Source organism: Lepidochelys kempii, chromosome 6 (genome assembly GCF_965140285.1).
Source record: "Lepidochelys kempii isolate rLepKem1 chromosome 6, rLepKem1.hap1, whole genome shotgun sequence".
Classification (NCBI taxonomy): Eukaryota; Metazoa; Chordata; order Testudines; family Cheloniidae; genus Lepidochelys; species Lepidochelys kempii.
The window spans coordinates 20,288,358-20,310,471 of NC_136385.1; the positions used below are offsets into that span (position 1 = coordinate 20,288,358).

At 60.3% G+C, this 22,114-nt stretch overlaps 1 protein-coding gene across 4 annotated transcripts in view; it reads left to right on the forward strand.

The window, feature by feature from the left end:
* B4GALNT4 (beta-1,4-N-acetyl-galactosaminyltransferase 4) overlaps positions 1-20,920 on the forward strand; it is a 125,316-nt gene extending 104,396 nt beyond the window's left edge. For 3 of the 4 annotated variants that reach the window (XM_073347009.2, XM_078853147.1, XM_073347010.2), the window contains exons 10-20: positions 2,823-2,966; positions 3,617-3,726; positions 4,892-4,992; positions 5,764-5,846; positions 10,115-11,429; positions 11,890-12,197; positions 12,914-13,067; positions 14,860-14,932; positions 15,056-15,209; positions 18,148-18,274; positions 19,017-20,920. In XM_073347009.2, coding sequence (XP_073203110.2) covers positions 2,823-2,966; positions 3,617-3,726; positions 4,892-4,992; positions 5,764-5,846; positions 10,115-11,429; positions 11,890-12,197; positions 12,914-13,067; positions 14,860-14,932; positions 15,056-15,209; positions 18,148-18,274; positions 19,017-19,131 — 2,684 coding nt within the window. In that variant the 3' untranslated portion in view covers positions 19,132-20,920. Of the gene's footprint in view, positions 1-2,822; positions 2,967-3,616; positions 3,727-4,891; positions 4,993-5,763; positions 5,847-10,114; positions 11,430-11,889; positions 12,198-12,913; positions 13,068-14,859; positions 14,933-15,055; positions 15,210-18,147; positions 18,275-19,016 lie in introns of those variants that run through there. The other variant, XR_012159301.2, reaches the window with a different exon arrangement.
* Positions 20,921-22,114: the final 1,194 nt, after the last annotated feature.

Below are 22,114 nucleotides of genomic sequence, written 5' to 3' on the forward strand. Positions count from 1 at the left end.
CCACCGACCGCAGGGGCTGCAGGTCCATTTGTGTCGATAAAATATGGTCGCCTCAGGCCAATCCAGTCAGTAACAGACACACTCCGCGGGAGAAGGCAGGGTCACCTATCGCAGCCACCCCTGGGGGGGCTGAGATGCCTATCAGTCTCTTGGAACTAAGAGCAGCCAGTCAGGCCTGTAACAGATTCCTCCCACTGACCAGGAGGGGGAAGATCCCTGCTAGCATGCATCGAGGCATCATCCTATGGTACAGTTTCTGTGACGTACCCTGGTGGTGCCCAGCACTCACTGGCAGACAGCCTCAGCGGGTATTTCAACACCGGTCGCGAGTGGGAGTGACAATTCAGGGCTGAATGGCATCTGCACTCAGTGGGGGACGTCATTGTGGGTCCTGTTTGCCTCTCAGATGAACAAGAAGTTCAACATGTGTTGTTCCAGAGCCACACAAGGCCAGGACTCCTGGGGCAGTGCCCTCCTACTGACTTGGATGAGCCTTCCCCTCCATCCCACTACTCCCCCAGGGTCCTGGGAAGATTTGTCATGACAAAGCATGAGTCATCCTCTTTGCAACCAATTGGCCCAGACAGTTTTGCTTTCCGGACTTCCTGCAAAAGTCAGCCCATCAGTATTCAGCCCTTCCTGGCTGCTAACTCAGGAGAACGTCAGGATCAGACATGCCAGCACGGACTCTCTTCTCCTTGCCATTTGGCATTTGGATGGTCATCAGACCAACAGCATTCATGTTCGCAGGCCATTCAAACTATTCTTAATCACAGCAGGGAAGAGTCTACCAGAAAATGTTATCTAGCCAAATGGAGATGTTTCTGTACCTGGGTGCAATGGAACCAGCTATCAGAGCCAGCAGGTAGTCCTGCTATTTTAGCCCACCTCCTCTCAAGACATCAAGTTTTTCTGTTACCTCGCTGCAGGTCCACCTAGCGGCAATCAGTGCATTCCATCCGCCAGTAGATGGCTACTCTGTTCTTACTCACCCAGTAACAACCAGGTCCCTAAAGGGTCGGCCTGGGACCTTCCCACCGGTAGGGGAGCCAACGCTTCAGTGGGACCTCAGTCTCTTACTTTCAATGCTTACGAGGCCACCTTTGGAACCACTGGCCACATGCTCAATGACCCACCTGTCTCTGAAGGTCGCCGTGACATTGGCCAGGAAAGTGGGTGAGCTGGGGCCCCTCATGGCTGACCCGCCATATGCTAATATTCGTCAAGAGAAGGTATCCCTGCACCTCCGTCTGAAATTCATCCTGGAGGTAATTTCCAAGTTCCACATAAGCCAACTGATTCACTTACCGATATGCTTCCTGAACCTCCAAGAAGGAGAGGAGACTTCGCCCCCTCCATGTGAGGCGAGCACGGGCATACTACCCGCAAAGAATGACACCGGTTAGAAAATCAGCTAGACTATCTGTCGCTCTAGCGGAACGAGCCTGGGGACAAACGATGCCTGCTGAGAGACTCTCTACGTGGATTTCTGGCTGTATCCTCCTTTGCTATCAGGTGGCACATCTCCCTCCCCCCCCGGACAAGGCGAGGGCCCGGTTCACTAGAGCTCAGTAGCATCTCCTCGAGAAGCGCCTATGCTGGACATTTGTAAGGTGGCCAGCGGGTATGTTCCTGGCCTACCCTGTGGAACTGCATTGCTCCAGACATCTCAACCGCCGGCAGGAAGCAGTGTGAGGCGGCAGGGGCCCGGGTGACGGTGCCAGTGGAAGCCTCTGGACCAGGGGGCGGGGTTGAGACAGGAGGATCAGAATGGGGTAGGGGGATGGGGTGGGATTTGAGGGGCAGTGCTAAAACTGCAGGTCAGGAGGGATTAGCCTGGGGCATAGTTTGGGGCCGGTGGGATCAGGATTGGGATGGGATGGGGTTTAAGAGGCAGCGCTAAAGCTGCAGATTGGGGGGGGTGGGGCGGGATGGGGCGGGGGGTCGGGATGGGGTGGGTTCGAGGTGAAGGGATGAGGATGGGGTGGGGTTTGAGGATCAGTGCTAAAGCTGCAGGTCGGAGGGGATCGGGATGGGGTGGGGTTCTGGGCGGGGATATCGGGATGCGGTGGGGTTCGGGGGGGGGATATCGGGGTGGGGTGGGTTTGAGGTGAAGGAATCGGGATGGGGTGGGGTTTGAGGATCAGTGCTAAAGCTGCAGTTCGGAGGGGATGGGGATGGGGTGGGGTTCCGGGCGGGGATATCGGGATGCAGTGGGGTTCGGGGGGGGGATATCGGGGTGGGGTGGGTTTGAGGTGAAGGAATCGGGATGGGGTGGGGTTTGAGGATCAGTGCTAAAGCTGCAGTTCGGAGGGGATGGGGATGGGGTGGGGTTCCGTGCGGGGATATCGGGATGCGGTGGGGTTCGGGGCGGGGATATCGGGATGGGGTGGGTTTGAGGTGAAGGGATCGGGATGGGGTGGGGTTTGAGGGTCAGTGCTAAAGCTGTGGGTCAGAGGGGATCAGGATGGGGCGGGGGGATTGGGGTGGGGTCAGGGCAGGGGGATGGGGCGGGGTTTGGGGTGCAGGGGATGGGGTTTGAGGGCAGCGATAAAGCTGCAGGTCATGGGGGATTGGCATGAGGCCTAGTTTGGGGTCGAGGGATTGGGGTGGGGTGAGGAGGTTTGGGGTTGGTGCTAAAGCTGTGGTTAGGGAGGGTCCGTATGGAACATCTCTGTCTGGCCCCGTCACCCAGGAGTAGACGTGGGATCATTAGGTGCTCCCACCCGCAGAGCATGACCAGCTGGCCCTGGGCCTGGCTCGATGGGAGCTGAGTCAAGGCCTGGGGTCACTGTGGCCTTTCTCCTCGTTCTCCCCTTCAGACGAGTCCCCTCTGAAGATGAACCACGTGGCTCACATCCCTCAGTCCCTCGCCAGTCACGCCGGGAGCTACCTGTGGGAGGCACAGAGGGATGAGCATGGGGCCGACATGCTCAAACCTGACCCCAGAGACACCTTCTTCCTCAGTAAGTGGGGCAGGGGAGCGTGAGGAGATTGGGGCTGGGATTTAAGCTGGGAGAGGAACTGTTAGTCTGTTCAGAGAAGGCGAGGAAATGAGGCTGGATAGGATCAGGTACCCAGGGACCCCCTGTGCCCCTTCAGCTCCATGCCCTGGTGGCTACTCACAGACCCAGGCTGGGCTATACGGGATGGGATGGGCTATAGGGGCTGGTGTGGGCTATAGGGGTTAGTCTGGACTGGCCGGTAGGGGCTTGACTGGGTGGTCTCCCAGGTTGTGTTGGGCTATAGGGGATAGGATGGGCAGTTGCCCAGACTGTGATGGGCTATAGGGGATAGGATGGGCTGGGCTGGCCTATAGGGTCTGAGCTGGGCTATAAAGGTTAGGCCGAGCTGGGTTGGGCTGGACGGTTGCCCAGGTTGGGTTGGACTATAGGGGATGGGATGGGTGGTTGCCCAGGCTGCAGTGAGCTATAGGGGATAGTCTGGGCTGGGCTCACCTATAGGAGCTGGTCTGGTCTATAGGGGACAGTGTGGGCGAGGTCAGTCGTCCAGGTTGGGCTGGACTTTAGAGGGCCATGTGGGTTTTCTCTGCATATGGGGGTGTCTGAGGGCCCCCCACGCAACACAGACGAAGCCCTGACTTCCTCTTGCCCAGCTCCCCAGATCGAGGCATCCCGTGTGGAGAACGTGCTGGTGCCCTGCGCCTACAGCCCCACCTACGTGGTGAAGGACTTCCCTATCGCCCGCTACCAGGGCCTGCAATTCGTAAGTGTCCAGCTCAGCCATGTCTCCGCTCCCCTTCCCGCCCCTCGCCCTGTGGGGGTCACCGGGAGACCCATGTGTCTGTGCCCCCAGGACGGGCTGCAGGGCCTGCCCGAGGCAGTGGAAAACCTCCCATTGGTTCTGGGGCTCTGGACCAGGCCCATGGGCACAGCTCCTCCGGCCTCCACCACTCAGCCCTGACTAAGGCAGCCGTGGCCAAGCACAGGTTGGCAGAGCTGCAGCACGGGGGGGTCGGGGGTGCGTGGAGCAGCCATGCCACAAGGGCCCCTGTTCCGTATCCTGCCGGCTCTGCAGTCACTACGGGCTCCCAGTAACTCTGCTGCGGTGTGGGAGGCTCCCTGCGCCAGCAGAGCGCTCCGTGGGGAGCACCCCTCCCTCGGCTCGCCCACCGACCGGCTGTGACGCGACCCCTGACGCCCCTTGCAGCCTGGCCGCCTTCTCCTCACCCACGCAGCAGCTGATGGGCTCGCTCTGCTGCCAAGGAGGCTGGTAGAAAAGGGGTCTTTGCTCTCTCTCTGTCGAATCTGTCGGTGCTTCTGGGGACTGAAATGAGATAGGCTGGCAGAGGGGTGGGGCTCTCTGACACACAGGGGAGGGCACCATCCAATAGGGTCCCTTTATGAAGACCCCTTTACGGCCCTCCAGCCCTGCCCATTAAGTCCCCCATCTCTCACCTGTTCCAGAGGTGCCAGGCCCCTGCCAGTCCTCCCAATGCACGCACCAGCTGGCTCCACGTGCCTGCTGCTCCTCTGAGGCAGTGCCCATCCAGGCCCTGTTCCTGTCTGGCACAGGCAGCTGCAGTGCTGGCGAGTCATGACACCAACCCTGAAATGAGCCCTCTCCTTCCAGTCCCCTCCCCTTCCCCAAGCTGGCTCTAGGACCCCTCAATGGAGCCAGCTGAGCGCTGGCCTGGCAGACGCCATAGAGGCAGCTCGGGCCGTGGGCTGATGAGCATCAGGCTTCTCTGCCAGGAGACACCACAGTCCAAGAAGCTTGCGCCAACAACCTCGCATCCTCAGAGCCCTCACCAGGCGTGCCCACGCCTGGACCCCCTCCCTCCTGCCACCCCCGGGGGACGCTGGTTGTGCGCGTACCTCGCCAGGCCCTTGGAGTGCACTCTTGGTGACTCCTCTGCTTGGCTCCCCAGGTCTACCTCTCGTTCGTGTACCCCAACGACTTCACCCGCCTCACCCACATGGAGACGGAGAACAAGTGCTTCTACAGAGAGTCCCCCCTCTACCTGGAGAAGTGAGTGGGGGGGTGGGCAGGGAGGTTCAGTGGGGGCCCTCTGCTGGCACTGCTGCTAAGGACAGAGAGAGCCCCTGGGCATAGGGCTTCTTAGTGCCAGGGCAGGGACAGCCCCAGAGAATCTCTGTCCCCAGCCCAGGTGCTGGCAGGGAGGAACCAGACACTGAGCCTTGGCCCTGCTCTGCCAGGGGCTCAGCCAGGGTGCTGAGGCGGCCTGGGCCTTCCCACAGGGTGGTTGAGACACGGACCCTGATTCCTAGGGAACCAGACTGTACCCACCAAGCCCATTCCTCAGGCTCTGCATCCCGTGCCAGGCTCCTTTCCAGCCAGAAGCCTTCCCGCCCCATGAGCCAGCTCAGGAAATGCCAGACCAGGGGCAGATGCCCACTTTTCATCAGCTCTGCCCCTCCCTCCCCTGCATCCCCGCAGGGTGCCTCGCCAGCAGCAGGGAAGCATGTTTCCTCTACCAACCTATTCACAGCGAGAGATTGAGAGGAGAAATGTGGGGGCCACCCAGTGTCTGAGCAGCCCATCGCTCTGGGCTCGCAGCGGTGGGTGGGCAGATCAGGCCTCGCCCCCGAGCCCCAAAGTAAAACGAATCTGGGGATCTCAGCTCTGGTCCTGCCGGGTGAGACGATATGGAGCTAAAGAGGTGCCCTGGTTTGGTTTGGTTTGGTTTGGTTTGGTTTGCCAGAGGCTGGGCCAGTATCAGTGCAGCTGTGTACACACGTCTCAGCAACGTTGTCCTTTGCTTCTTTCCCCGCCCCCCAGGTTTGGCTTCTACAAGTATATGAAGATGGATGAGGAAGAGGAGGATCCTCGCCGGAGAGCCTTTCTCTTCCTGAACTCGGACAGTAAGCAGCCCTCGCACGCCCAGCCAACGCCGCTTGCTCCGGTGCACCGTGCTAGTCTGTCCTGCCGCCCGCTAGCAGGGATGGTGCTTCACGGCCTGGCGCGCCCAGGCTCTGTGCTTCGGCGCTGGAGCCCTGGTTGCTGAATTGGGCACCAGACGGGTGGTGGGGAGGAAGTTGCTAAGTCAGGCAGGACTTGGGAGGATCACAACACTGAGAGGAAGGAGTGAGCCCACTTAGACAGTGTCCCTGGGGCAAGGCCGTGTGGGAATGGAGGCTTCCTGCCCCTCTCCCAGCAATTCTGGACACTGGTGACTGAATCTGTGTTCCCATTTATTGATTGCCATGCCACTGAATCCTCTCGGATTCACGGCTTCGCCTTGCCAGCCTCCCAGTGCTGCTCACCCTGTACACTAGGGCCAGGATTCCTGCTCCCTGCCACCTCGGGGCGCTTGGACCTGTGCCCCCAACACGCCCCTGGCAGGATTCCCTCACCCTGCTCTCTCCAGGCGCTTGGACCTGTGCCCCCAACACACCCCGGCACAATTCCCTCACCATGCCCCCTCAGGGCGCTCGGACCTGTGTCCCCAACTCACCCGTGGCAGGATTCCCCCTCCCTGCTGCCTCGGGGCGCTCGGACCTGCGCCCCCAACACACGCCTGGCAGGATTCCTGCCCCCTCGGGGCACTCAGACCTGCGCCCTCAACACACCCCTGGGAGCATTCTGCCTCCCTGCCCCCTCGGGGCGCTCGGACGTGTGCCCCCAACACGTCCCTGGCAAGATTCCCTCACCCTGCTCTCTCCAGGCGCTTGGACCTGCGCCCCCAACACACCCCGGCACAATTCCCTCGCCATGCCCCCTCAGGGCGCTCGGACCTGCGTCCCCAGGGCGCTCGGACCTGCGTCCCCAACTCACCCGTGGCAGGATTCCCCCTCCCTGCTGCCTCGGGGCGCTCGGACCTGTGCCCCCAACACGCCCCTGGCAGGATTCCCTCACCCTGCTCTCTCCAGACGCTTGGACCTGTGCCCCCAACACACCCCGGCACAATTCCCTCACCCTGCCCCCTCAGGGCGCTCGGACCTGCGTCCCCAGGGTGCTCGGACCTGCGCCCCCAACACACCCCTGGGAGCATTCCCCCTCCCTGCCCCCTCGGGGCGCTCAGACCTGCACCTCTGAGCATGAGCACGTTGTGGCTGACTTTCCCAGCATGCTCCTTGAGCTGGCGGTGAACCCCTGTGTAGAACTGTTTCCATCAGCCCACTGGACTCAATCAGTGCAGCTGGAAAAGAGGGTTTCCTGCACGTGCCTCTGGGTCTCCTCCCCTTGGCTGCACCAAGGGCCTTTCACTCGGTCTCGGCAGCCTGGCGGGGCCGGTATTGGGTCCCCATCTCATTGTGGGGGAGGTTGCACTGGCAGCGCCACGCCGATCTCCACCCACGAACGCGCACGACCCCTCCTGAGCTGTGCTGTGTGTTCCCAAGAGCTCTCCCTCGTCTCACCCACACATGCGTCCTCGGCATCCGGAAGGGAAAATCAGCACCAGGCCAAAGCTGATTTCTGCTGAGACTTAATTGCCTTAAAACAGCGTCGGTCATTTCCTTCCCCTCCAAGTCCCTTTGTGAGTGCAGGGTGTTAATCAGAGTAACTCAGAGCTTCGCTGCCCCTTTGATCTGCAGCTTCTCCAAGTGAGTTCACCGAAGAATTCCGTGGCTGGGAGCAGCATGAATCCTCCTGCCCAACTTTCTGTGGGCTGTGCCGGGGGTAGGATTTATATACCCAGGGGTGCCAGGGCCCTCCCACTCATCTACCTCCTGAGCAGCAATCGACCAGGAGCTCTCCCCAAGGAGGAACTGCTCCTGTTCTGAACGAAGGCAGGACGGTCTGAGAAATGGGCACAGGGTTGGATGGGAGGGAGGATGTCATCCGACTTCTGCCGCGCGTTTGCTGTCTGCTTTTGGGCCAGTCATTGCATCTTTCAGGCTCAGTTTGCCCACCGTAAAATGGAGATAATAATCCGTATCCCCAGGGGGGGTTGTAAGGGCTAATTTGTACATGTCTGTAGAGCGTTTTCGGGATATACCAAGTGGTATAAAATGTAAACTCTTTGGGTGTGTTCACATGGCAGCGAGTCTCCAAGCCCGACTCTACAGACTTTACCGCTGCAACGCTAAAAATAGCAGTGTAGATGTTCAGGGTTGGACTGGAGCCCAGGCTCTGACGCCTGGAGAGAGGGATGGGTTTCAGAGCCCGAGCCGGGATATCTACACAGCTGTTCGTAGCACCACACGAGGGCCCTGCAAGCCCAAGGCTGTAGACCCAGGCTCTGAGAGTCGCTGCTGGGGTTTTTTGCTGTGTAGACAGTCCTGGCCTCAAATGTCTCTATTGTAGAGCTGAACAGTGCCCAGCACAGTGAGTCCCTGATCTCAACTGCAGTGTCTAGCTGCTACCATCATACAAATCGTAAATGAGCATCATAAAAACCTTGGGGGGTGGTAGTAGCATTGTGTTATCAAAGCTGGGGATGGCAAGGCAAATCAAGCTGTCATGTAAGCACATGCTGTGTAGCCTGTAGTGGGTCTTCCGCCAGGGCTGAATTCGGTCCAGCGTGCTTGTCTTAACCATGCAATCACTGGTGTAAATCAACACCTGTGAATTGCGTCATTTTATCCTTTGCTTTGTTCTGCTTTGGCTCTGTTGCTGTTTGATGCCTTTGTTTGTCTGTCCAGCTTGGCACAAATGGACCCCTGAGGCAACTGTACACCTCGCTCTCCCCATTTATAGCACGTCGCTAACAGACTCGTCGACTTTAAGGCCAGAAGGGACCTGATCATCGAGTCTGATCTCCTGCAGATCGCAGGCCACAGAACCTCACCCACCCACTCCTGCAATAGCCCCTAGCCTCTGGCTGAGATCCAGAAGTGCTCAAATCTTGATTTAAAGCTTTCAATTACTGACAATCCACCATTTACTCTAGTTCAAACCAGCAAGTGACCCATGCCCCAGGCTGCAGAGGAAGGTTAAACCCTGCTCCCCATGCCAATCTGACCTGAGGGAAAATTCCTTCCTGACCCCAAATATGGTGATCAGTTAGACCCAGAGCATGTGAGTGAGACCCACCAGCCAGACACCTGGGAAAGAATTCCCTGTAGTAACTCAGAGCCCTCCCCATCTAACCTTTCACATGTGCCCATGGGGAGCGCGAGGGCTAGTTCATTAGCTTGTGGAAACATCTTTCAGATCCTCTGCTGGAAAGACTGAAACACCATTGCAGTTATTTAGTCCAGTAGCGAAATCAAGACTCTCTCCCTTGGTGATGGGGTTGAAACAAGGGAATGGAGCCGACACATCAGAGTTGCTGCCAGTCAATCCAAGAACCAGAGATTGATACCGCTGACAAATGGACACAGTATTAGTTGTTGTTATGATTTATTACTTGTCTTAGGGGAGGCCCCACCTATGTTCAGGGTGTGCTGGGTGCTGTCCGTACACCTAGTGAGACAGTCCCTGCCCCAGTGAACTTACTGTAAGCAGACCAATCAAGGGTCCAATCCCATATTCCTGGCTGATTTGAACATCCCAGGGTCACTTCTCTGGCCAATAAAACATACCTGAGTAATGCTAACAAATGAATAACACCTTGCTCTTCTCTAGCCCTATTCAGCAGGAGATCTCAAAGTGCTTCCCATTCTGTAATGTTTTCATCTCTGTGCAGCGGGGCAGTGCTCTTGTCGGGGAACGGAGGCTAAGTAACGTGCCCACGGTCACGCAGGGAGTCTGTGCTGGAGCAGGGAATTGCACGCGGGCCTCCCAAGTTCGAGGATAGCGCTGCAGCCACTGGACTGTCCTTCCTTGCCGTCCCAAGAAGGGGCTGGATCCTGAGCTCCTTTGTCAGCCAACTGAAGCCCAGGGACTGCAGGGTTTGGTGGAACGTGAGAACACAGTCCCACCTGTGTGGGTAGCTAGGCAGCCACCCCCTCTCCCCCCCGATCATGTTCTCGCAGAGCCCCCACAGCAACCTGGCTGTTGGACACTGGCTGCCAGGATCAGTGCCTCCCTGCATGGGCTCCACGTTTTAAGATGCAGTAATAATTTGTCTGCTTCGCTAGCTGGGTGGGATTTGATGGCCTGCAATGCGCATTGGCTCAGACTAGAGGGCCTGTTGGTCCCTTTTGGCCTGAAATGCTCTGGCTGTGAACCACTGCTGGGGGTTATTACACTGCAGGGATCTCATGTGTTTTTCTGGCCTACCCAAGGTGTGTTTGCTTTGCAGATTTCCTGGAAGAGGAGGAGGAAGGAGCAGACAGTCCTGAGCCCACAGACCCGCCTCCCGACGCCAAGGAGAAGAGCCCCAGGGGGCTGAGCCCACCCCAGGGCCCTGGGACCAAAGGCAAAGAGATCCCTCTCGCTGCAAGGGATTACGGGGGCGACGTAGACTACTATGCTTTCCGCCACCACCAACAGCCAGTTCATGATGAGGGTGCTGCACCAGGGCAGCCGCAAACCCAGGATGTACGCAACCGGGCCAGCCGCAGCTCCGCGGCCACAGCCAGGGATTCCCAGGACTATGAGAACACTCCCCCTTTACGAGAGCAGGCCCTGGTACAGGGGCGCTCCCTCAGCTGGGTGCTCAAGGAGCCGGAACAGGCGAACGCCGGGGAGAAAGACAAGCTGGGGCTGCTGGCACCGTCAAGGAGGGGCAGTGTCCTAAACCGCCAACCCCACCTCTCCGTGCCCATCTTCGGGGGCAAAGCGAAGCCACAGGGCCCAAGCAGGCTCCTGGTGCCCGTGGGGAAGAAGGCTAAGAAGGAGGCCAAGAAGCCCCATGAGAAGGTGTATGTGACCCGGCTGCAGCCTGGCAAGCACAAGACCACAGTGCAGGAGGCCACCTTCCCCAGTGTCTTCCTCTACCCTAAGCCACTCAGGAGGGTGCACCTGAACTCGAGGGCCCCCCAGAGGCGCTCCGCCCCCTCCACCAAGCTCCGCACCGTCCCTGGCCACAGGGTGCCCTGGCTCCCGGGCAACAGCTCCAGGGAGACGTATCCCTCCAAGAGGAAGAGCCCCAGGGCCAGCAGCAGGAAGTGGGAGCAGCTGTACAGGCAAGAGGACCCCAAGGCTGTGAGCGAGCGGAGGACACGGCCCAGCGTACAGCCGCCACCAGCTGAGGGGCTGTTCGGCAAGGAGGCCCTGGAGGTCCCCACCGCCACCCCAGTCAGGACTGCGGCAGCGGCTGCCCTGGATTACAACTCCTCGGAGGCGGCCCTGTCAGCCGGGGTGCGGGTGACGTCCTTCCTGAGGATGTCGGAGGTGACTGCGTTGCAGCAGGAGGTCCCGGGCAAGGCCCAGGAGGAGGAGGAGGAGGAGCTGTCGGACTATAGCTACGAGAACTCGGAGCTGCAGCCGAGCTGGCTGGAGGACTCCATCAACTGGCAGAGGACGTTCAGCGTCAGCTCGGTGGACTTTGAGCTCCTGCGCTCCGACTGGAATGACCTGCGTTGTAACGTCTCGGGCAACCTGCAGCTGAGCGAGAGCGAGGTGGTGGACGTGGTGGCCCAGTACATGGAGAAACTCAACGAGAAGAATGGGGGGTAGGGAGAGAAATCGGGGTCGGGGGGGTACTGCGCTTCTGCAGGGCATGCCACATGGAGCTAGGCCCAGGGCTGCCACCAAGGCCAGGGGGACCAGTGGGGCTAAGCTCTGCCCAGTCTTGCCCCACCCTGGGCAGGCAAGAGAGCAGGGTGGTCTCCCTGGTCATCCAGCCTTGACTACACACACTCCACTCCCCCAACAGGTCCTCAGCCCTGCACCTCCTGGGATGAGGGGGCACGCAGCCAGGAGCTTCCCCACCCTGCTCTCCCACACCACAGGGCCTCCCCTCTGGGAGGAGGGGGTGCTCTCCTGGCCTGGATGACACCCCCTACTGGAAGGGTGGGAGCGGGGCTGCCCATTGTCCTTCAGCTAGCCAGGCGGTGGAGGGGTCCCTGGTGTGGGGTGGGGGCCTGGGCCTCGCCTGGGAAGGTGAGAGCATCGGCGCTGCCCTCCCTCCAGGATCTACACCCTGCTGCGCATAGTCAACGTGGAGAAGCGGCGAGACACAGCGCGGGGGAACCGCTACCTGCTGGAGCTGGAGCTGCTGGAGCGGGGCCAGAGGACCGTGCGGCTCTCGGAGTACGTCTACGTCCTGCTGCACCAGGGCAGGCCGGACGACAGCACCAAGGCCAACCCCGAGGGGCCCGCGCCCCTGGCCACAGAGCCCCAGCCCAGCCCCTGGAGCCTGCTCTACGGGAAACCCATCCTGTGCCAGCCCCTGCGGCTCAGCTGGAGGCAGGACGTCATGGTGCACTTCGTGGTGCCAGGTGAGGGAAAGGGGTGTTATCCGCACCCTCCTCCAAGGGACCAAAGGTCCTCCCATGCTCCCACCTGCACCAGGACCTCTGGGGTCATTCAGAGCATTAGATGGGCCCAAAGCCCAGGCCCCAGTGGGTGGCGGTTGGCTGCGTGGGGCGCACGGGCTGTGGCGGCTCATGGGATCATCCGGGAGGCCTAGTCCCCTTGTGCACACAGGCCACGTCTGCTCCTCCAGGGCTGCCCAGCAGCAGAGACTCAGGCCTGGTCTCTGCTAGGAAATTAGGTCAATATAACGACACCACTCGGGGGGACAAAAACCCAGCCCCCGAGCAACCCAGTTAAATCCACCTGGTACTTGGTGTGGAATGGTGGGGGGGGGGGGGGTGTGGCACTTGGCCCTGGGAATGGGGAGTGGATCCCTGAGGTGCGGCTGGGGAGTCTGGCTCTTGGCCCTGGGGGCAGGGAGTCGATCCCTGGAGGGTGGCTGGGGGTCTAGCTCTTCACCATGGGGACGGGGAGTGGATCCCTGGGGAGTGGCTGGGGGTCTGGCTCTCAGCCCAGGGGATGGGGAGTGGATCCCTGGGGAGTGGCTGGGGGTCTGGCTCTCAGCCCAGGGGATGGGGAGTAGATCCCTGGGGGGAGGGGGGGTCTGGCTCTCAGCCCCGGGGCGGGGCGTGGATCCCTGAGGAAGGGCTGACCCAGGGGGTGTCTGCTTGTGTGGCAGTGAAGAACCAGGCACGCTGGGTTCAGCAGTTCATCGCGGACATGGCCGGCCTCTACTGGGACACCAAGGACACCAACTTCAATGTCATCCTGGTGGACTTTGAGAGTGAGGATATGGATGTGGAGAAGGCGCTGCGGGAAGCCCGGCTGCCTCGGTAATGGAGCAGGGAGCCCCAGAGCCCTTCCTTGCCGCTGTCCCTCCCCACCAGTGCCAAGCCCAGCACCTTCTCCTTGCCGCATCCCCAGCCCCACAGGAACGGGAGCCTGGGCCCAAGTGCCCCCCACCACTCCTGGCCTCATCTGTGGCAGACACGCACAGCAAAGCCCTCCAGCAGCTGGGCAAGGGAGTCCCAGGCAGCACGGAGGTGACGTCTCTCCTCCCTCCCAGAGTCCTTGCACGGCCCGAGGAGCTGAGCACGGAGCAGCAGCTTTGTTCCTGGTTTCCCTGGCGCTTGTGGAAGCCCGAGGCCCGGACGCTGTGTGGAACCGCACCCCGAGGTGCAGCAAAGCTGTTCCAGCGGCACGCCTGCTCCGGGGGGCTATGGCTGAGTGCCCTCCTCGCAATGAGCCTCCTCGTTCCACCCAGCCAACTGGGTCTGGTCTCTAGCATCCCTGGCCATGGCAGTGAGACTGCTGCTCACACACACACTCTCGCTGCTGCTGTTGTTTGTGTCACAGGGGTGACCAGAGGCCCCCCTGAAGATCAGGGTCACATTGTGTCGGGGGGGGGGCAGGGATAGCTCAGTGGTTTGAGCATTGGCCTGCTAAACCCAGGGTTGTGAATTCAATCCTTGAGGGGGCTGTAGCGGGATCTGGGGCAAAAATTGGGGATTGGCCCTGCTTTGAGCAGGGGGTTGGACTAGTTGACCTCCTGAGGTCCCTTCCAACCCTGAGATTCTATGATTCGAGGTGCCATCCAAACAGGCGGATAGACACCATCCCTGCCCCAGTGAGTCTGCAGGCTGGCTGCTTGCGGCTGTACTCATCTATAGTGTCTTGCCTGTCTCCAACCCCACTGCCCTCCCTTCTCCTGTGCCTTTAGCCCCCAGCATCTTGCACCCACAGGACGCATTGCCATCCACAGACCTGGCACAGCAATCCGTTTTTTTTTTCTGGAGACAGCATCCCATAGGTGGAGTGTGCCCCCTGCTGACTGGCACTGAGATGAGCCATGACCGTGATTACCCAACGGATGTGGGAGGGGACACCCCTGAACCTTTCTGGGTATTGAGGGTCTGGTTGATTAAGGGGGGATCTGCCCTGCAGACTGATACTGCATCAGTGCGCAGCGGATGCTGCAGGTGATCTCGGAGCCAGGCAGGCTGCAAAGGGGCTAGCTGCTGTCCCCAAAGCCAGCTGGCTAAGCGGGCAAGCGGGGCCTTCGCGCTGGGTGGAGGAAGAAAGCCGTGTAGCTGCTAATAGTCTGTGCACAGAACCCCGTGAATGCCCTGCCTGGCTCCCCACACCCCCAGCCCATCTCTGGGCAGCCAGCGCTCCCTGTGCTTTCCCTCTTTGGAAAGCCCCTGCTACGCGAGTGTCTCCAGCAGTGGTCGGGGGGCGTGAGCCCACCTGACCATGAGTGTAACACAGCACCCCCCAGGTGGGGGATGACATGGGGGGGGGGGTTAACCCAAGACCTTTCAATCTAGAAGCAAGAGCCTTTGCTGCCTGAGCTAAAGAACCGCAAGGCTGTAATGGACGCTCAACGGGGCGGGGCTACCGGCTAGAGGGGGACAGAGAGTCACACTGTGTCAGCCTGCGAAAGGCTTCCTGGAGCTCAGCTGGGTTCCCTCGGCTCAGTGGCCCCTGGTACTCTCCAGACGATTCCCCGCCTGGAGACTCCCTGCGGTCGCTCAGCCCAGCAGTGCCCACTGAGCTCTGTCCCAACAAAGCCCCCAGCTTGGCTCCCCTCTCCCTGCTGCCGCTGACTGTCCACGTTGTTCTCAGGTACCAGTACTTGAAACGCACGGGGAACTTCGAGCGCTCGGCAGGGCTGCAGGCTGGGGTGGACTCCATCGAGGTGAGAGACGGCGGGAGGGCTCTGGCTCTCCAGAGCCGCTGGCCTTGTCCCGTCCTGCCCCCAGGGGCTTGCCGTGGGCTGTGCCCCCTGGTCACGGCCTCTCTCTGCTCTTGGTTCCCTCAGGACGGGCGCAGCATCGTGTTCCTGTGTGACCTGCACATCCACTTCCCCCTCAACATCCTGGACAGCATCCGCAAGCACTGCGTGGAGGGCAAGCTGGCCTACGCGCCCATCGTCATGAGGCTGGGCTGCGGGAGCTCTCCGCGGGACCCCAACGGTAACGCCCCCGCACACAGGTGTTCTCGCAGCGGGAAACGCACTGGGCTTTCGAATGCAGGGAGCCAGTGCCCCAGGAAGGGAGCCGCTAATGGACTGAGGCAGCTAGCGGTGCAGGGAGCGTGGCAAGGCTCCTGACGCAGCCACTCAGCCCGGTGCTGCTGAAACCTGTTATCTGAGCAGCCTGCTGCTACCTAAAGTCTGTTCCAGTCCAGGCCGGGTGCTTTAAGGAGCTGGGCTACGCTGGTGTTAGAAACTCAGCATCTTCCCTGCTCCTCCTTAAACCTGCACGTCCTTCCCCTCTGCGATTACTGCTGTGCCCCAAGGCTGGGGGCCGGGGGGTGAGCTGGAATAATAATGCTGGGTGCTTCTTAAGGGAGGGTGGCGGACTACTCCTGGAGCCTTAACTAAGACTCACGCAGCCCCTGCAGGGAAAGTGTAGTGTCCCCCTTTCCAGTTACGGGGAGTGATCTGCTCAAGGCCTTACAGCGAGGCAGGAATTGAACCCAGGAGTCCTGACTCCTGCTGTAAATCCACCCAGCCCTGCCTGTTTAACTGACTCCGACCTCCCCAGCACTGGATTGTGCAGTCGCCCAATGAATGTGGAGGGGGGAGGCTGGTTTGTTCAGATACAGTTTTCACCAGTGGATTTGCTGTTGCTTTTCCCCTTGTCCAGTGTGTAGTTTAATCCAGCACATTATGTTAAGAGAGGCACACAGAGGCTGAGCAGCACTGTGACGGGGCACCCTCCGCCCCCATCGTCTTTGCTCTCACACAGTCGGCTCAGAGACCTTCCTTTCGGAGAGACCATCATGTCGTTTATTTACAGAGCCTCCCCTCACCACCTTCTACATCCTCACCAAGCCGTACTGTGTACAGAGCCAGTTTTCCCAGGGCTGGGGGTGGGAAGAGGTCTACCCACACAGAGAGCTCCCTTTATCAGACCCAGCTTGCCTTGCCCTGCTCTGCCGTCCTGGGCTCTTTTATCCACTCTCCTTGTTAATGGACTAATTAGATCGTTAGCTGCCCAGTCCCAATCTGATCTGGTAATCAGCAACTCCTCTTCTCGCTCAGGCTGTCCCCAGGAGCCTAACTGATTAAACAGTGACCAGAGTGCTCTGCCAGAACTAATAATCTTTGTCTCTTATCTAGCACTGGATCCCCTTAGATCTCACCGTGCTCTCCAGAGGAAGGGATCAGCTATCGTTTGACAGATGGGGAAACTGAGGCCCACCGGGGTGTGGTGATTTGCTTTGGGGATCATAACCATGCCTCTTGCTGGCTTTCAGGGCATAGTTCTAGCGTGCTAGCACGTTCCGATGCTGGTATTATTTATTTAGGCTCCGCTTCAGCAAGCCCCCAGTGCAGGAGCTTTATGCACCCAAGTGCTTACTGACATCAGTGGCACTATTCATGTGTTTAGTTAGGCCCGTGCATCAGCCCCGTGCTGACTGGGGGCCGCAGCGCTGTGGTTTTATACGGAGGTTGAAGCCTCTCTCGGAACAGAAAAATGAATCTCGGTCCCAAAGAGCTCGGAGTCATGAGCCTCTGTTTGACTTCAGACTGTCTGCAAATCGAGCCTCTTTAAAGTGTCTCCCATCGGGCACCCCAAGTTACTAGCCCCTTCTGAAATTTCTGGCCTAAATGCACAAGCCAGCCCAGCCCGGGCACCGGGCGTGGTCATTGGTGCACAGAGACTCTCCGATCGGAGGTGTTCTTAGCGGCGATCTGGGGGAGACAGAGGGGCTGGGCATATGTTGTTGGAGGGGGGCTGTTCTGAGCAAAGGGGGCACCTTGGTGGGAGACGTGGAGTGAGCAAAGGAGGCAACAGGGACAGTCCAGAGAGGGGTTGGGGCTGAGTTCGGGGAGCACAGGGGGGGACGAGCGGGGAGAGGGATGGAAGCAGCGCTGTGGCAGATGAGAAGCTGCCTTGACCGGACTGCAGGGTGGGTGGGTGGGGGATTGAGAAGCTTGCAGGATGGCAGGCAGCCTGTGTGTGCAGGGACCCTGGCACTGGATCCCAACGTAGGGAGCAGCGGGTCAGCTGGTCAGCGGGCTGGAGCCACACAGCTGCCCTGCCCGCACGCAGGCTTCCTCAGCCTATTTTGCCGCTATGTTCCCAGGGAGTTGCTTGGGGGACAGGGCTCATCACCAGTAAAAATCCCAGCTGCTTGAGGTCTACCTGCCTCCTTCCCGCATGGTGCTGACCACCCCAGCTGCTCAGGGTCTGATTGGCAGTGGTTTCCTCCGGAGCCTCCCCTGGGGAGCTAGCTGGAGCAGCGCTCTCCCTCCTCTGTCCCCGCAGCACGCCTGCCCCTGCATGCTGGCTGGGAGCTGGGGGGCTGGTTTGGTCCCATGCTGTACGTTTGGCTGAGTGTGAGACAGCTCCTTTAAACTGGATCCCTCTGGATCTCGGCGGCTGCATTCTCAGGCGAGTGCCCGCAGTGGGAGAGAGCCGGCTGGGTGTTTAGTGCATTGCCAGCTTAGCCTTTCTCCTTCCACTGGGGTTGCATGCATGTAGCAGTGCCAGGCTGGATCCGACCCACGGCCCATCCACATCAGCGTCCTGCCTCTGACAGGGCCCAGCACCTGCTGCTTCAGAGGAAGGTGCAGCAGCCCCACAGTGAGCAGTTAGCCAAGTGCCAGGACCCGCGAACTCAGGAGCTCGTGTGCAAGGATGGGACTGCAGCCCCACCTTCAGGGAGACCGGTTCCCTCTATGGGACCGGGATCGGAGGCCTCTCCGTGCTTGCGTGCCGCTGTTGGTTTCCAGCAGAGGGCAGCGTGGCTTCAAAGGATGGCAGAGCCCGGAGGAATCTCGGTGCTACCGCCTGGCTGGGCTGTGGAGCAGCCCCGCTCCTTGGCCTCCCCTCCCCTCTTGCAGGGAGCCCCCTTCCCGCCTGAGACCTAGCGAGTCACCTCTCTTCCCTCCTTCCTCAGGCTACTGGGAGGTGAATGGGTTCGGCCTCTTTGGGATCTACAAGTCGGACTTTGACCGCGTCGGGGGCATGAACACGGAGGAGTTCCGAGACCGCTGGGGCGGGGAGGACTGGGAGCTGCTGGACAGGTACGGCTGGTGGGGCCTCCCGCCCAGCGCCTCTTCCCTGCCAGGGAGAGCTGCGTGCTGGCTGGGCATGGAGACTGGCCTAATGCCCTCCAGACACACGTGGCTGATTCAGGGACCTGGGAGAGAAGATGCTGAGGGGGCGGGGGGATTAACCCCTCTGAGGCCCTATGAGTCTGAGGGGCTTTTTCGTGGTACCCCACAATGGAGGGGGCTGCAGGGTGTTTCTCGGTATAGAGCTTGGCGTGGGCAGCCAGGAGCAGCAGGTGCACTAGCAGGAGAGACGGGACTTGTGTGGAACAAATCTGCTTGAAACATTTCCAGTACATTTTTCCTTTAAAAGGGGGGGAAATAGATTTGTGCTCTCCCCTTTTTTCCCTCCGCGCTGACATATAAATTACTCCGACGGCGGTGGGGAGGGCACAGCAGCTGGAGACTTCGGAAAGGCCAAGTTGGCTTTGTCAGAGGACTCCTTGGAGTCTCGGAGATGGACATTGTCCTGAGTGGGGAGCGCTGACTGTACCAAAGAGAGCTTTCCTCCGACGTGTTCCTGAGGCGTTGGAGCTCAATGGGTGTTAGCAAACACAGCCCCAAGGCCGTGCGCTGGTGACGCTGAATGAAAGCCTCTTCCTCTCTCAGGGAATCCACGCCCCTTTGAGGAAGGGGGGGGGGAACCCCAGAGGCTTTGCTGTGGCTGTGCCCTCTTCACCGCTGTCCTAAGCTTTGTCTCCCTCTCCCGGCGCAGGGTGCTGCAGAGCGGGCTGGAGGTGGAGCGCTTGCGCCTCAGGAACTTTTACCATTACTACCACTCCAAACGCGGCATGTGGAATGCCCGCAGCAAGAAGGCGCCCAGGGACTAGGGCCTGGGCCCTGCTGCCAGCCACGCCCAGGGCTCCCCTGCACCCCGGGGCGGGAGGAGGCTGTTCAGCGAAGCCAGCTGCCTCGGCTCTGCCCCCTGGAGCCCACGCAGTCGTGGGAGTCGTCTCCGGGCCGCTGGCAGTGCCTCTAGACGCCGCGCTGGAGCGAGAGGCCCTCGGAGCTGGGGATTTCTCCAGAGCTCGCTAAACAAACCGCAGTTACTTTGGGAGGCGGGGGGGGGGGGGAATTGTGATTTTTCTTAAGGCTTCTAATTTCTTAGTGAGAAACCAGTTTATTAACTCATTAGCACTGAGGGTCAGGGATCCTGTCAGAGGGAGGGAGCCAACCAACCTCTCACGCGGCCCCCAGCCCCTCAGGGAGCAGGGCAGTAAAACAAGGCCTGGAGCAAACCCTACCGCTCAGCTGCAGTGTTGGGGCGGGAGGGGAGGAGGCAACAGCCCCAGTCCAGCTGCCCTGGGAACCGACACAGGATCCATCCCCTGGAGAGGAGGTGGAGAAGGTGCTCATCAGCCTGGCAGCCAGGTTTCCCTCCTGGGCCAGGCTCCCCGGGGCCAGCCCTGGTAAGCGACGCTGGGGAGGTGCCCAGGTTCACAGGGTGCCACACTTGCTTGCCTGTACCACTGCAGCACCCCTTGGGGGCAGCATGAGTCGCAGCGAGCTTCCATGCACCCCTCTTTGGTGTGGCCAGGAGAGGCAGAGCTCCCTGTTCCGGGAGGCAAACACACAGGGCACGTACTGTCCGTGCAGGGCTCCCTAGGGAGACGGGAACCTCGCTGGGTACTGGAGGACGTGCCTCCGCGGTGGCTCGTTGGACGAACATACTGCTTTGGGGAGGTCTGGGGGCAGGCGAGGGGCGGATCTGTGAGCAGGGCCTTGCAGCTCGCCGGCCCCGTGCCCTGTCGCACTCAGAAGGGGAGGAGTGAGCGAGGGGGTTAGTATGATGCCGGTGCCTCGTGGCTCGCTGCCCCGTAACCTTCAGAGGCGGGTGCTGTGCCCTATGGGCCCCAAGCTCTCCAGTCAGGAAATCCCCCGGCCCCAGATCTGCAGGCAGCACACAGGTGGGATGCGACAACCCGGGCAGCTCCTGAAGCCGTTGGTGAGGTGGGCCCGAGGCAGAGCCGGGCGGAGCGGCTGATCCAGGCTCACTGTGCCTAGCTGCCCAGCAGCTGGGAGCTGTCCTACCCCTGCTGGAGCCCAGATCCGCTCAATGGGCATCTCCTCATAAATCCGGCTGGGAGGGGCGTCCTCAGCGCGCCCCCGGGGGCAGTGTGGGAGATGAGCTACAAACCCACCTCTGTCCCCTTCTCTTCCATCCACGTCCAAAGGGCTTGTGTCCCACAGCTCAGCCCTTCTTGAGCACAGTGAGACGCTGCGGTTCCTGGGGGTGAGCCAGACAGCAGCTCAGGCTCAGGGCGCTGCTTCCTGGGCCTGGTTGCGCTTGAGGGGGGAGGGAATGGGCTGGTAAATGCAGCGGCCCGGAGAGATTCCTTGCCAAGCCATCCACTGCCTTCAGCCTCCCTCCCTCCCGCGCCAGGTCCCTGCTGGTCTGGTGCAGCGTGAAACCCGCTGCTGGCCCCTCCGCCAGGGAAGGGAGGAGGGGATGGGTGGCGGGGAGCTCTGCTATGGGCGAAGGAGGTGGGGGGCGGGGGAAGGACACAGGGATGAAGCACAGCCCCGGAGAGGCCGAACACTCTGCTACTTGGTGAACCTGAGCAAAGGCTAATGTCCCAATCCCAGCCCCGCTGTGGGGAGCAGCCAGTTGCCCAGCACAGGCTCACGGTCATGGCAGGCTGGGGCTGACGCCTGCAAGAGGCTCAAGTGTTGTTGACATTCCCCGTGCAGTCCCTGAGGAGGGCTGGTCGGAGCCCGCTCCCCCGGGGGCTGAGACGTCCCCCCTGGGGAGGGCCCGAGGCAGGAATCGGAGCAGGGAGGGCGAGCAATGTTTCCAAGCTAATTTCTGTGAAATTATGAGGTAGGAAGCTGTTTTCAGGAGGTTATGTCTGTTTTGTTTTTTATTATTAAAAAATAAAAGGAATGTCTTGGTTGGGATTTCCCTTCCGTCTCTGCTTCCTTCCTTTGCAAACAGATCAGGGGGGCGGCAGGCACTCGGAGCAGCGTAAAGCCGGCCGCTGCTGCCACACAGCGAAAACATCAACTTCCAGCCGCTCTCCCCAGCTTGTCGCAGCCAGGCATAGTAACCTGCGTAACCAGCACGTGTAACCTGCGGCGTGGGCAGTTAGCAGGGCTTGAAGCCTGGACCTTAAACACCAGCGCACAGCCTCCTGCTCCTGGATCTAACAGGAGAAGCCCTGGCACCGGCAGCAGTAGCAGGCAGTTATCCTCGGCCACGTCATGAGGCGGTACACAATTGACAGCCACATTGACTGCAAGCCAGAAACCAGAGGCAGCCATGGCCTGCAGGCCCAGGGATCTCTGTGTGATTTCCCAGGCGCTGGGCAGCCATTGAGAACGTGGTGCTGAGCTATGGTGCAGCAGACGGTTCGCACTCCGACACCAGGGGGCTGGGCGCTTTGCAACCGCTGCTCGATTGGACTGGCTGGCTCGAAGATATTGTTGCTATTTGCAGGGCTAGACAGAATGAGGTGTTCTCATTTGTATTAGAGTAGCCCAGTGGTTTTCAATCTTTTTTCATGTGTGGACCCCTCAAAACTTTCGAGTGGAGGTGCAGGCCCCTTTGGAAACCTTACACAGAATCTGCAGCCCCGCCCCGGGATCCGCAGACCACAGGTTGAAAACCACTGGAGTAGCGTGAGAAGCCCCAGCAAGATCTGGGGCCCCCGTGGGCCGGGCGCAGCGTGCACACAGGACAAAGGCAGCGCTCGCCCGGAAGTGTTTGCAGGCCTAGCCAGGCCCGACAGGTGCCTGAAACAAACAAGCGGTGGGGGGGGGGGGGGAATGCCAAGGTTACTAACATGGACCTGCCTCCCCATGGACTAGCCCAGA